Raw genomic sequence first — 14,271 nt, forward strand, 5'->3', positions numbered from 1 at the left:
CGATTCGATGGAAAATACTGATTCTGATTCTGATTCGGTAAGTATCACAATTTTATACATATGCCGATTCAATATTACATTTCCCTCCGATTTTGTAACAATTCTAAACCTTTAAAAAAGTTTAATTATTTGATTAATTAATTAATTAATTAGATGCAGCCAGTCCCTTATAACAATGGGTTTTCCCAGTTAAAAACCAAGCGAAGCATTTAAACAGTACAATTAACTTCAAATACAAGTTTAAACAATTTTAATTACTTATAATTTTAAATAACAATCATTTAAATTAAAAGCTACATTTTTACTGAGCAGCACACACACACTACACATATACATGTCATCTGCCATAATTATTATTTCTAAATAAAAATCACAAATAATTCACTCCTAGGAAATGTGTGAATAGGTCAGAGTGCGCCACCTGCAGGATTGAGTAGTGATTTTTTGACTAATTAGCCCTCGCAGTGTTTTGAGACTAGTCAGACAATTGTAGTCTCTGGCTGATCGACCGATTCATCTCTATTATAAATGTAAAACGGTTTTTAAAATCTATTTTAGAAGTCAGCGTTGCAAAACGAGAATTGCCACAAAAAGAACTGGCTGCACTGTGCATTTTTTTCTATTTGACGTTTGTCCTATAGTCATTTTTAAAATTACACCACTAAGCGTTTACTGTGTTTGTCCACTAGGCGGCTCCAAACCTGCTGTTTAAAGCATCTACTCTTGATGTAGAAGAAAAAAATGAAAGATTCTACAAAATATTTTAGTTTGACTTTAGATTTTTTTTAGATTATTATATAATAATTAGGGATAATATAAATAACTACATATTTACATAAGTGCATAACAACTTCAGTACAATCCTGTATAATTTTATATTATATTTTATGTTGCCTAGCCTAGCCTCCCCCTTTTTATTATATTGAAAAAAAAAAGTTTTAGTTTAATTGTACTCTCTAGTGCAGCATGGTAGTTGTAGTAACTCCGAGCCGACAGTTCTGTAAATTCTGTCTTTATTGGCAAAGATAAAACCATGGAAACGTTATCACAAAAAAAAAAATAATAATAATCACACGCGCACTCTGCTTCTCTCATTCAGCCGCTTGCTCTCAGCTTTATTCTTAACATGCCTATCCTTAGTATTACTCACTACTGCCATCTAGTGGATAGGTGAACACTCACTCTATTACAGTAGTTAGATTTAAGAGATTCCTTGATCGACGGATGGATGCATGGATACTCGGATTACTGAGAAAAGTGTGCCAAATATATACAAGTTTACATCTTAGGAGGTTGCCTTTTTATAGAGAGAACTGTAAAATATAAATAAATTCCGCCTACAGGGAAAGTTGCCACCCAGTTATCAGCGGAAGTGCGCTCCTGTGGTTAGTCTCTGGCAAATCGGTGCGCAAACGCAGTGCAGAACACGCAACTCGAGCTGGGGACAGCACCCATTTCCTCCTGTAAAGCGCTGGCTTGAATGGGTTTGGGTGGAGAGAGAGAGAGAGAGAGAGAGAGAGGGAGGGAGAGAGGGCTAGTGACGTGCGAGGCGAGGATCAGTCTGCATTTAAGATCTATTCCAGAGACCGACTCCACCTGCTCCAAAAAAAGCAGCAGTGTTAAACTGAAACATCTGTTTTTTCAGCTTCTGTCTAAACCTGGAGATGGATTTATATGGGAAGGTAAGGAGGATGAATATGATGTCTTTTTTGTCGAAACTGGGAGGCGGTAGCTTTTTGTAAATAGGAGATAAACACAGTGAATTATGTATGTAATTATATAAAGAAATAGTATACGCATGCTGATTTTACTTAGTACATGAGATGTAGTCTGTGCAATCAAATTATTTATTCTAACCTGAGAGAATACAGTGCTCAATAGAAACACAAAGGATTTCTCTATGATTCAAGATACCTTTATTAAAAAGGTCTATAAATCCCCAGAGTGAAACACCGCCTGGCGATTGCAGTAGAGAAATCTGGTATGTTTAGTAAAAGTCTGGGATTTTGACTGTTTTACGGTTAATTATTCGAGCTGTTGCTGGTAATAACGCGGACAGCTCCCGGTGCTGAATCTCCGGCCAGCGCTCAGCGGGGTTTAACTCGACTTCCTCATCTGCCTGAGAGAGTTCCGTCACTACACTATTAACTGTTGTTCAGTAAAACGCATGTGAGAAGATGTGTCTAAATAATTTAATCGATTTCTTCATATTATCATGTGGGTTTGAAATACAACACCAAGTCAATAAATGGGGAGAAGCGTTAACGCATTTCCGGTTTGGTCCGCGTGCGATACCGTGGAATATCGCGATACTTGAGTAACGAACATTAAAAAATGCGGTTAAAGTCGTGCGTTTTAAGGGTAACATTAAAACGTATTTAAGCAGCAGATTACCACAAACCGATAAGGTTCACTACGATTAACTTTTGGAAAGGTTTGGTTGTTATATTACTTCAGAAAGTTAGACCCAATCCAGGATAATAGGATCACTTTTTCTGCAGTGTTTAAAGGCCTACATTGCTCTTGAATGTGATTAAGTGTGTGTGTGTGTGTGTGTGTGTGTACATGGTGGTGCATTGCAAAATACAAAATTTCCAACCAAGGTGTATTCCCATCTCAAATGATCCCAAAGTCTCTGGATTTTGGTTCAGACAGCAACCAGAAAAAAACAATTCCTGAGGATTAATGAATAAAGGGTCCTTTGTGCTGCAGTAATTGTATTTTTATATCAGTGAATGTACAGGATCATCATTGTTACCAAATGAAACCATTACCAGAGTCTTGCTTTTGTGTCTCTTGTCAGCCATGACCACATTTCCTTTGTTTTCTCTTTGTTCTTAAAGATGGCTGCCACTCAAGACAGCAAACAGAAGGATAACTCGGATCAGAACTTTGACTACATGTTTAAACTGTTAATCATCGGGAACAGCAGCGTCGGTAAAACGTCGTTCCTGTTTCGCTACGCCGATGATTCATTCACATCAGCGTTCGTCAGCACAGTGGGGATCGACTTCAGGGTCAAAACCGTGTACAGGAACGACAAAAGCATCAAGTTGCAAATCTGGGTAAAGTACCAGGGTTACATCTCTTCACCTTAGAAACACATCTAGAATTATTTAATACTTCTATTAAGACCGACTAGACTGGATGTGTTGGTAATTTTATCCAAACAAAGCCACCAAAACTTGTCCATCCATCTATTAAATTAAAGTATATATATATATATATATATATATATATATATATGAAATACTTATATACTAATGAAAATAAGCTGAACATAAGAACAATTTGTAAGCAAGGAACATATTAAATATAAAATTAACCACAGGGGCCGTATGGGCTACGTCAAGGAAAACATGGCTTATGAAAACAGAGATAAGGATCTACTGCAGATGGCCATATCCTGGCCTCACATCTTGTTATCAGTCATAGTGTATGCAAAGCGCCTGGTGGGCCAGATCACAGCAGTTTGTCTTCTTTTTAGCCTTTTCACTGTTGAAGACAGACAAGTGCCACTGTAATGACCTGAGTTTTAGTTTTACAATAAGTGCTAGGGTGTCCATCTGTTCAAATAAGATAATGAATCTGGGTTATTTTCTTTTAAAATTATTTCTCTCAGATAAATTTACTTAATTATGCAATCTGTATGTACGTGTTCAACATTATGTATATGTACCGTGAGTAACACTGATTAGCTTGTTATAAAGGCACCTACAAGTGGGTAGAATATATTAAACAGCAAGTGATTATTTTATCCCTGAGATTGATGTGTTGGAAGCAGAAAAATGGGCAAGCGTAAGGATTTTATTGACTTTGACATGTGCCGTATTGTGATGGCTAGACATCTGGATCTGAGCAAGTTCAAAACCGCAGTCCTTGTGGGACCTTTGCACACCACCCAAAATGCCTACAATAGGCACATAAGAATCAGAACTGAACAAATTGGAGAACAATAGTAGAAGGTGACCTAGCCTGATGAATTCTTTTAATAATTTCTTTTAATTCATGTGGATGGCTGGGTGTATGTGCTTTGCTTACCTGGGAGAGAAAAAGCACCAGGATGCCCTATGGGAAGAAGGTGAGCTGGCAGAGGCAGTGTGATGCTTTGGGCAATGTTCTGCTGGGAAATCTTGGGACCTGCCTTTCATGTGGATGCTACGCGACAGTGATCTACTGTATTTCAGGAGGACATTGTGTCCTGCCACTCTGTTTGAGAATAGTTTTAGGAACACAGCAATGAGTTTAGGGTGGTGAATTAATTTCCAAATTCTCTAGATCTCATACGGTAACATTGTGCTGCAGGTTTACTAGCCTATAATATCTTACCCTAAGTACCTCAGATCAGTTTCCTACATTGAATGGTAAACACAATGAGAAATGAAGAAGCACTAATAGTGACTGTGTCTTTTGTGCAGGACACAGCGGGCCAGGAACGCTACAGGACCATCACTACAGCTTACTATCGTGGAGCCATGGGATTCATCCTGATGTACGATATCACTAATGAGGAGTCCTTCGCTGCTGTGCAAGACTGGTGGGTTAAGACTTCTGAAGAGTCCAGAAAGGTTTAGTTTATTTACCCATCCATTTTTCTGTCCACCCTCCCCAGACCCACTATACCATCAGTTCATCCACCCATCCATCTACCTAACCACTCATTATATTACATTACATTTAGGCTCTTATCCAAAGCGACTTACGAAAATGCTTTGAAGTTTCTCTTATTGGATACATCTTTATACTGGGTAACTAGATTACTAGCTAAGTACCGAACACTGTTGGAAAGTTTTTTTTTTTTTAGCAAATTAACCCAAATATTGAAAAAACAGCTGTGTCTTAAGTCATCGTATAGAGATTGCCAGAGACTCGTAACCCTGTACTGGATAAGCGGTACGAGTGAGTGAGTGAGTGAGTTATTATTTTTTTTAGCATAGAATATTATGATCAAATTACAGTCAGAAAAAAAAAATGAATCAATGCACAGCTGCTAATCTGCTAATTCTCTGATGCTGGGACATACACAAGTCCTACAAATAATGCGTCGCTGTCTTTTGTGTGCTCTTAGGTCGACTCAGATTAAGACTTACTCATGGGACAATGCCCAGGTGATCCTAGTTGGAAACAAATGTGACATGGAGGAGGAGAGGATAGTGTCTGTGGACAGTGGAAGACTCCTGGCAGAACAGCTGGGTGAGAGAAACAGTCCTGATCAGTGTGCTGTGTAAGGTAACTGGGGCAAAAAGAGCTCTGAAGCAGCTAAAATAGAGGATGCGAAACCTGGATAAACCTATTGAAACACCAAAAGTAGATTTAGAAGTGGATTTATACAAGCATATACACAAGAATAACACCTGAAGAAAAACAGATGTTTGATAAATATTACCTAGGTGTACCTATCTACAGTACGATATCAATTATGAGGTATGACAATGTTTCATCGAAACTTGAGGGAAGGGACGTTGGGTAAGTATTTGCAAAACAGGTGCTGGAAATCTAAACTCCATACATGTAAGGTATCTATCTTTTAATAATAAAATTAATAATAATAATTAAAAAAAAAATCACTAGACAGGTTTATTTTCTGAAAAAAAATGTGAGTGGTGCTCGCTGTGGAAAAACTTTTATAATGATAGTCTATAAAACTGGGTCTGTGAGATCAGTTGCTAAGGTGGTTGCTAGGGCATGGCTTGACAGCTTCATAATGATCCTGAGAGACTGATTAGTTGCCTGAGTAAAATGAGCCCACCTCCATGTCATCTCTATGACAATGGGATCCACAACTGGGTTCTGTTTTAAAGTTGCTATGGAAGTTACAGTACCATAGCAGGGAACGCAACTGTGAGCACTTCCTGTTTCAGTGTGGGGTACCTTCACCATAATATGTCAATGGGTCAAATTTGGGCACCTCTTGCACCCCAGGGGTATAACTTATACCCTCTTGCATGGTATGTTCTGACAGTTTCAAATGTGGTAAATTTTAATATTTCTACAAAGTTCAAAGTTGGTCTCAATGAGTTGTTGCAGTACGCTGCTTCCCGCATCCTTGCTCGAAGGTCCCTTAAACCCCACTTTAGCACTGGGTGAGGCTTGGTCGTCCTAGTCTGCACCAGTCGGCACTAGTTGGGGGAACTTGCTGTAGTACGTTGGCACAGAAATCTGTAAGTGTAGGCGGGGTATAGACTTGAATCGTCAAGTGTGTGAGAAGAACAGAATAAGAACAGACTCCTCCTGAGATCAGAGGATATAAAATGGGTGTTTTTTCAGAGCTGACTCTGGACAGAGTGTACAGTGACTCGACTGGCGAATGCATAGTATCAACAGCCAATAAACATAGTGAAGGCGGGATCATGGGCAGGATACAGGAAGTAAAGGAAATGCGGACCCATCCACATCTACCCAAATGTATTTTTTAGTTTTCTTATTTTCTCATCACAGATGGTGGCACTTTGCACCTCCAGGTCCTAGGTTTGAATCCTGTGTCGGGTCTGTGTGCATAGAGTTTGCATGTCCTTCTCGTGCTTGGTGGGTTTCCTCCGGGTTCTCTGGTTTCCTCCCACAGTCCAAAGACATAGAGATTAGCCTAAGTGGTGTTTGCAAATTGCCGGTAGTGTGTAAATGCGCATGTGAATGTTGACCCAAGGTCCTATCACGGCCATACAAGATGGGAAAAAATTCAACTGCTGCTGCCTGTCTTGCATACATGTTCGCTTGTTTGTTCTGAAGAAGCCAGTCAGTTGGTGTATACTTCAGGTCTTTCAAAAACCTTTGGGAGTGTGAAAGTCATGCAATGTATCTCTAGCTTTATACATTACATTACTGAAAAGCCTATGCCATGACCTCTTTACATAAAAGGAAATTTACCCACCTATATGATGTGAACTGCAGACCGGACATTTTAATCAGGATGGGCCAGACAGGAAGTTAAGTTAATCACATGTGTAGTGTGACTTTAAATACTGAACATTCCTTTATAAATTAGGTCGGCAACTCAACCTCTGGTAGTTCATGTGAGTTCGATGAGGGTGGATTGTGCTTTCCCAGTATGTGTACAAAGTGTTGCGCCTTGTGACCCGGCAGTTGGAAGACACGTGATTGGTTGGCTTCATGTGAATTGGAGGGTGCATGTGTTAGACTTCACTATTACATTAGTGGGTGAAAGCTGCCTAATCCAAGTGAGGTAGAAAATAAATAGAGATGGGGGTTAGATCAGATTGACAAACCATGATTTATTCCTTGTACTGCTTTCTTTCTTTCTGAAGGTTTTGGGTTCTTTGAGACGAGCGCAAAGGACAATATTAACGTCAAGCAGACTTTCGAGTACCTGGTGGACGTCATCTGCGATAAAATGGCCGACAGCCTTGAGAGCAACCCGGCTGAAACCACCGGAACCCCTACAACCAAACTGACTGACAACGCTGTACCGCCCCAGCAGTCCGAGTGCAGCTGCTAGTGATACCTGCTTAGGCTGTGTGTACGTTTGTGTGTGTGTGTGTGTTGGATTTCTGTGCTGTTGCCAATCTTTCAAAGACAAAAATATATCACCAAACCTAAAGGCCAAATTGTAGACTGGGTAGAAGATTTGCAGAACTTTTTACTGTCTCTAATCTCGAACGCTAGATTAGGACTATCAATATGGAACTTGCGGTTTAAATTACTATTGCTCAAAAGACTAAAGGTGCCAAACTATGACGGTGAGAAAGCGAGAGATGTGTGATTCTATCACTGTAAAAGCCTTATCTTATGCATTGAGGTTTAGCTAATTGCAGATCGACAACAGTGGAATATGCTGTTTGTCATGTAAGATGAAAAGAAGCCATGAACTGAAATAGCAGCTGTGCTTATTCCCACTCGCCTCAGGGGAATTACTTGTGTGTGTGCGTGCGCGTGTTGCTTTCTTTCTACCTAATGTACATATATAATTGGTAAGCCTTTGTTATATTCTAACTAACAAGTGTTTTGTCGATTGAAATCTATTACTACTGTACGTATATGTATTTAAAAGCTGTGTCATTATACATGAATAAATGTGGCCTTAAGATATTCAGTATAAAGCTTAAAGAGAACTGATTCCCTTCCACTTTCTGACGTTTGCGTTTCATTACACACCACCCTACACATCAGAGCACGATTTCAGAACAAAAAGAGGCAGCACAGACGTATGCAGTCAACCCATGCTTTCATTTATTCTGGTGCATATAAAACATTTTTATTCATTTTTAACTTTTATTTTTTTTTTACAAGTTTAACTTCTACAGTTCTATCCAATAGACTGTCATAAATAAGGAATCCATTAAACAACTACATTGTCTTGTGAAACCTCCAGATAAGTTGGCATTCAAGTCACATAACAAAAAATAGTTATCCCTAATTTTTTTAACGTTTTTTTTTTATTATTATTCTGATGATGTAAAAAGATGGCATGAGACAAAAAAGGAAAGGAGCCACTGATTCTATCCATTTAGGGCAATTAGGAATCTACAGTATATGTGTCAAAATTAGTCTCCACCCAAGGATTGGAGTTTATATAGACATTCCATCCTTTTCCAAAATTAAAAAGACTAAATGTCCCCAATGGAAATGCAAAGTGTTTGCTTTCATATTGCATGTTACACAGATGTCATCAAAACTGTATTTTGTAATGAACTAGTTTTCAGGTAAAATGAATTATTAGCGGAGACTGAAAATCCAGTCAGTCTCACTGAAACAAACAAACAAACAAAAACAAAGATATTTTGACAGAGTTAGAGCTTTCCAATTCTGCTTTGGCACACATTCATCCAGTCCCTCTGAAAGTATTGGAATAACATATATATATATATATATATATAATGTCATAAATAAGGAATCCAATAAACAATATATATATATATATAAAACACACACACACATCTTTCATTTCCTTATATTTACGTCTACATGTGTTAAACTTCTCTTTGGACCTTCCTATTTTTCAAGTAATCACAAACATTAAAACATATGTCTGACAGGTGTTTCTTGTTGCCCAGATGTGCCCTGTTAGCTTGATTGTTTTATTAAAGGTTTTAATTAAATGGATTGAGCTCTGGTTTTGAGCTCTAAATGGATTGAGCGGTCTGTGGGAGAAAATCAAGCCATTTATAGGTGAGGAAAAAAAGGAAAAACAATCAATCCATCAGAGCCATCGTACAAGCACCGAACATAGGCAATACAACAGTCTGGAATGTATTGAAAAAAAAACAAAAAACACTGGTGCAATGACAACCGGATCTCCATTATGGAAAAAAACAGAAAATAAGAAGATGACAGACTCATTGCGACAGCCAGTGAAGGAAAACCCCCCAAAACAGTCAGTGACATCACCAATAACCAAGATATCAAAATCCCTTTTTTTTTAAAAAACAAAAAAAACAAAAATTGGAACGCATAAAAATCACGCATTAGCAGTTAGAACTAAAAGGACAGATTGGAATTCTCAAAAGAAATACAGAGATGAGCTGCGTAAAGATTCCGAAAGATTCCGCTCAAACCATATGAGTCTCGTCATGGCTTGGGATTTTATGACTGCTACCAGAGAAGGCTCGCTAAGCTTTACTGAGGCCTGCGGACATGAACAGAAACATTTTGTCAGACAGTTCTGAGATAAATGCATTCGATCTAATCTTGAAGAACTTTATCATTCCGCAAGGGACTTATGACTTCATCAGGGTGGAAAAACTGGAAGATTTTAGACTGGCCAACGGATATTAAACCAGTTTCACATGCTGAAGAGGAGATTGAAGAGAGAAAACCTCCAAAACAAACATCACGAAAGAAGAACCCAACAGTTTGGTGAAGTCGGTGAGACCGGCTTGATTAACTCGCAGTTTTTGCAAAGCAAACGATATGCACCCGAATGTTAAGTGTTCTATACTTGACGACTGTATGTTCCAATACTTTTGCTTACATAAAAATGATGGTCTGGCGCCAAAGGTGTCATGCTTTAACACATCTAGATGTAAATACAAGGAAATGAAAGCTCAAACTTTGATCTCTTGCTTTACACTCAAATTTCAGCGTGTAGCAAAAACAAAACAAAAAAATAATAATAATAAAAATATGAGCTTTTCTTTTCTAATACTTCCAGAGGATCTGTATAGTTTTATATATATATATATATATATATATATATATATATATATATATATATATATATATAAAAATCACATATTTCCATAATTAAGCACATAATAATATGTTGACAGCTTATAAAAACACATCAATCCGATCTGTTAAAAAACAAACAAAAAAAACCCAGCATTACAGTGTGCTGCCAAATGTGGTGATATACTTTTAGACACCAAATGTTCCTCCATACTGGCCTTTTTTCATCAACTCACAAAAAAAAAATATTAATCTCTTACACTTAAAATAAGGGAAAAATAAAGAATATTAAAATACATTAAGGTCAATTTCCAGCCAGTATGTGTATTTTTTTCCTTTAGTGCAGCAAGAAGATTAGAAACTTAAATAAAAAAGTTTATTAAGGCACAACCCTCTGGCCAAGGGACTGCTGTTTCTCTAAAGAAAGAAAACACATCAAAAACATTGGATTTCTTCACTCTTCCACGCAAAACAATCTCAAAGGAGATGTTTATAGATGGGTCCTTAATATACTGAATAAGAATAAAACATTCTCTCAATAAGAGTTCTGTAATACAGCAACACCATCACCATTAGGGATGATAGAATCATTTACAACATGGTAAGAACAATAGTATGTACTGTACAGCACAATAAATACATGTAAACAGACAGAAATGAGAAACCACTGAAAGCAAGGAACCTGGCTGAGGATTAGCAGATAGAGAGAGAGAGAGAGAGAGAGAAATCATTTGGCAATGAGACACGAAATCTAAAGTTCAAGGACGGGCTGTTCCTAAATGCAGGGTGTCTATACATTTTGTCTTATTTGTAAAAAAAAAAAAAGAAAGAAAAACAAATGATGACATTATAGTTACTGCATTTGAATCAAAATAAACTCACATGTGCTCGCTCGTCAGCGTTCTGCTGCTACGGTTGGATTTGATCTCGCCATGCTACAGGCGTAGAAATCAAAATAACAGAAATTAGAGGCTCATAATCGCAAACTAATGTAAAAAAAAAAAAAAAAAAAAAAGGTTTCAAGGTGCAGCAGATGAGTGCATGTTTGAGCAGAAAGTCACATTAGGAGCGAAGAGGACGACGACGGCGTTGACAATGACAACCTGCTGGCCTTCAGCCTAAGGCTCATCTAAACCAGCTATAAACATTAACGCACACTGCTGTGAAGGTTCCTGCTGAATCTCAAACTAATGAGTGTTTATAACACACTGAGCACTGAACACTCAACACTTTTGAGTATGATTTACATGCCGAACATCAGTGCTTCTGCTCAGACTCGTTCCCCCACAATCATCTAAACCAGGGATGTCAAACTGGATCCAAAAAGAGGCCCATGTGGGTGCAGGCTTTCGATCCGACCCAGAAGTCGTCGGAAAAAGCTAGAAACTATGCTTAAGTTAAGGTTAGTTTCATCTTGAATGGTGTGTAAAACAAAGAACACTATTGGATGTTTTTTTGTTTCTGAAAAGATCAGCAGTTTCTTAAAAAAAAAAGAAAAAAAAAAGAAACCTGGACCTTCTGGCACCAGCAACGGTTAAAGTTGCTGAAATCAGATCTGATGTTTAATCTGATTGTTAACTAAAGCGCTTGATCCGTGTCTGCATGATTTTATGCATTGTGCTGCTGCTGCATGATTGTCTGATGGGATTCTCGCACGAACAAGCAACGTGTGCAGGTGTTCCTAATACAGGGTCCGGTTAATGGATATAAAACAGAGCAACAGAGAGACATTTAGAAGCAAGTTTTGTTTCGGCACCAGCGACATCTGAACAGAAAATCGTCATACAAACAAACAACCCTGACCTAAGACCTAAGAGTGAAAACCTTTTTTTTTTTTTTTTGGATGTGCCGTCTTATCGGTATGTTTATAAATCAACTTTAATTAATTAAAAATTTCCGTTAGAGATGAAGAAACAGGAAGCTTGTTCATGTTTTGACACGCAACAAAATTTTAAGGCTTGTCTATGCAACAATGAAGGGAAAAAAACTAATTAAAAAAAAAAAAACACAATTTGTGTCAGTTACTATGTAACGGTACCAAATCGAGCATTCTTTCCATGGAATTAGGAACAAATAGGTGATTTTACAAAGACGTCTCTCACACACGTACAATAAAAAAAAAAAAAAAAAAAAAAAATCTTTGGCAGTTGCCGATTGTAATTTTTTTTTTTTTTAGATTTCCTTGTGCCATGAGTCATTTCTATTAGCTTTGGTAATGAAAGTCTATCTACACTAAGCACTGCAAATAAAGTAGATCTAGACTTTGAGGAAGAAATAACATTCAAATTGTGTAGTGAACGTCTACCAGCCGCATGTGTCTCCATGCAATGAAGCTCCCATCAAACGACAAGTAAAAAAAAACAGATAGTTTGATGGATGGATTTTTTGTTTTTGGCAAATAAACATGAAAACTACATGAATCTGTTTTCTGAATACCACCCTATTTAAAAACAGAAATATTCACAAATTACAAAAAAAAACCAAACAAAAAAAAAACGTTTTTGTTTCTAATGTGTGCGTGGAAAAGACTTTCCTGAGTACAAAAACGGGTAATACACTAGTCATGGATAAAGGTAAAAAAATAAAAATAAAAACGAGGACCATATGCATGATGTCAGTGATGACGACAGGAAAATGAATATACATTTTCGGATAAGGATGTACAGTACACACGTACACAAAAATAAAACATAAAAATATGAAAAACCCTACAGCTTATCCATAAATAAGTGGCTCTCATGTCTAGTATAAAAGAAGTCCGGATGCTGTCTCATACTGTGTTACGTATTGGCAGTGTCCTGTTCTTCCGCCTCCTCCTCCTCCTCCTCCTCTTCTTCTTCTAACACCTCCTCTTCCTCCTCCTCCTCCTCATCTTCCTCCTCCTCTTCCCGTTCCACTAAAACACAGGGTTCTGATATCTCCGCCTCTTCCTCTCTCTGCTCCTCTCCTACCTCCTCGCCCTCAGTCACCTGTTCATCCAGAGGAATCTCGGTACACTCCGAGTCCTGTGTGCAAAGGGTTTTAGAGTCACTGCAGCTGTTTTCATCCTCTTCCTCCTCATCCTCATCCTCATCTGGAGGGCTGCCGCTGTCCTTCTCAGTGTCCGATTCGCCGTCCTCCTCCAGCGTGAGCTCGAACTGGAACTTGTCGTGGGTGGTGGTGCGCCGTCCCTCTGAATTTGTGTCCAGTGCGGGGGACGGGCTTTGTGGGATAGTGCTCTGATACCACTCCCTGTTGTCCTCCAGCGTGTCCAAGATGTCCTGGGCATCGGGGTGCACTAGGTCTGCCCACGTCTCCCACAGCGGGTGCACGATGTAGTCGATGAAGCCCACCTGGAGGAGAATGAACACAATTCAGTGGGAACCCTAAAAGCTTAATTTAACAAATTTTTACACCTATATAGACTTTGTGAAGATTACTGAACTGACTAGCTGGTAGAAATTGCCAACATTACATAATCATATATAACTCTATGATGACTGCCTGGAATGTGCGCTCCTGAGATATGATGCTAGGAAAAAAAATCTTGTGGCAAACAGATGTCCCAGAAACATAATGACTTCGCCACCTTGTGGTCAAAATTGGGTATAAAATTCTACAGGTCATTGGCCTCTTACCTGGGATTTTTCAACTGAAGCATTGTGTTTGTCACACATGGGGCTGATCTCCATGCCACGTTCCCTCTCGCGGTCTCCCTGGCTGAAGAACTCCTCCATGATGCGGTCTGTCCACTGCCGGTACAGCTGCAGGGGCTTGGTGGGGTTACTGAGGTCTGCACAGTGCACCATGTTCTGTAGCACCTGAGTCACAAGCAGTCCAAAAACGAGACGATCAAACTCAAATGATGCTTCTGTACTGTCCCTTAGGTTTCTCAGTGCTGTTGAATTCACTATACTGATTGGTCAGAAAGTGGTTAGCTATTTTTAGTAAGTTTCCAGTGGTAGAGCTTCATAGCGGTCTGAAGAAAAGCTGTAGGGTTTTGACACAGGGAAGTCTTCAGAACACAGGACTTTGTGCCTTTTCTTGTGACATGACAAGCTGTGACCTTTTATCTTATTAATTTCAAGAAAGAGGACAAAAAGAGGATGGTGAGGGAAGGACCGTCTAAGGAAAAGACTGTCGTCATGGTTTCTTCCCTTTCCTCCCCCC

At 38.7% G+C, this 14,271-nt stretch overlaps 2 protein-coding genes across 4 annotated transcripts in view; one reads left to right on the forward strand and one right to left on the reverse strand.

Annotated features, from left to right (window-relative positions):
• The first annotated feature begins 27 nt into the window (after positions 1 to 27).
• rab3c (RAB3C, member RAS oncogene family) lies at positions 28 to 7,815 on the forward strand. 3 transcript variants are annotated; one of them, XM_053504452.1, is made up of 5 exons: positions 28 to 37; positions 2,844 to 3,065; positions 4,419 to 4,537; positions 5,069 to 5,193; positions 7,263 to 7,815. In XM_053504452.1, the coding sequence occupies exons 2-5, from the start codon at positions 2,844 to 2,846 to the stop codon at positions 7,451 to 7,453; spliced, it is 657 nt and encodes a 218-aa protein (XP_053360427.1). In that variant the 5' UTR covers positions 28 to 37; the 3' UTR covers positions 7,454 to 7,815. The 3 variants fall into 3 exon arrangements, with proteins under 3 accessions (XP_053360427.1, XP_053360426.1, XP_053360428.1); XM_053504451.1 differs by lacking the exon at positions 28 to 37 and adding an exon at positions 1,569 to 1,682; XM_053504453.1 differs by lacking the exon at positions 28 to 37 and adding an exon at positions 2,412 to 2,434.
• A 5,159-nt stretch (positions 7,816 to 12,974) lies between these two features.
• pde4d (phosphodiesterase 4D, cAMP-specific) overlaps positions 12,975 to 14,271 on the reverse strand; it is a gene marked incomplete at its 3' end in the record, with an annotated part of 34,699 nt that continues 33,402 nt past the window's right edge. The window contains exons 14-15 of the mRNA XM_053504516.1: positions 13,740 to 13,922; positions 12,975 to 13,454 (exon numbers count right to left, since the gene is read on the reverse strand). Of these exons, the coding sequence (XP_053360491.1) occupies positions 12,975 to 13,454; positions 13,740 to 13,922 (663 nt within the window). The remainder of the gene's footprint in view (positions 13,455 to 13,739; positions 13,923 to 14,271) is intronic.

The sequence above is a fragment of the Clarias gariepinus genome, chromosome 9 (genome assembly GCF_024256425.1).
Source record: "Clarias gariepinus isolate MV-2021 ecotype Netherlands chromosome 9, CGAR_prim_01v2, whole genome shotgun sequence".
Taxonomy (NCBI): Eukaryota; Metazoa; Chordata; class Actinopteri; order Siluriformes; family Clariidae; genus Clarias; species Clarias gariepinus.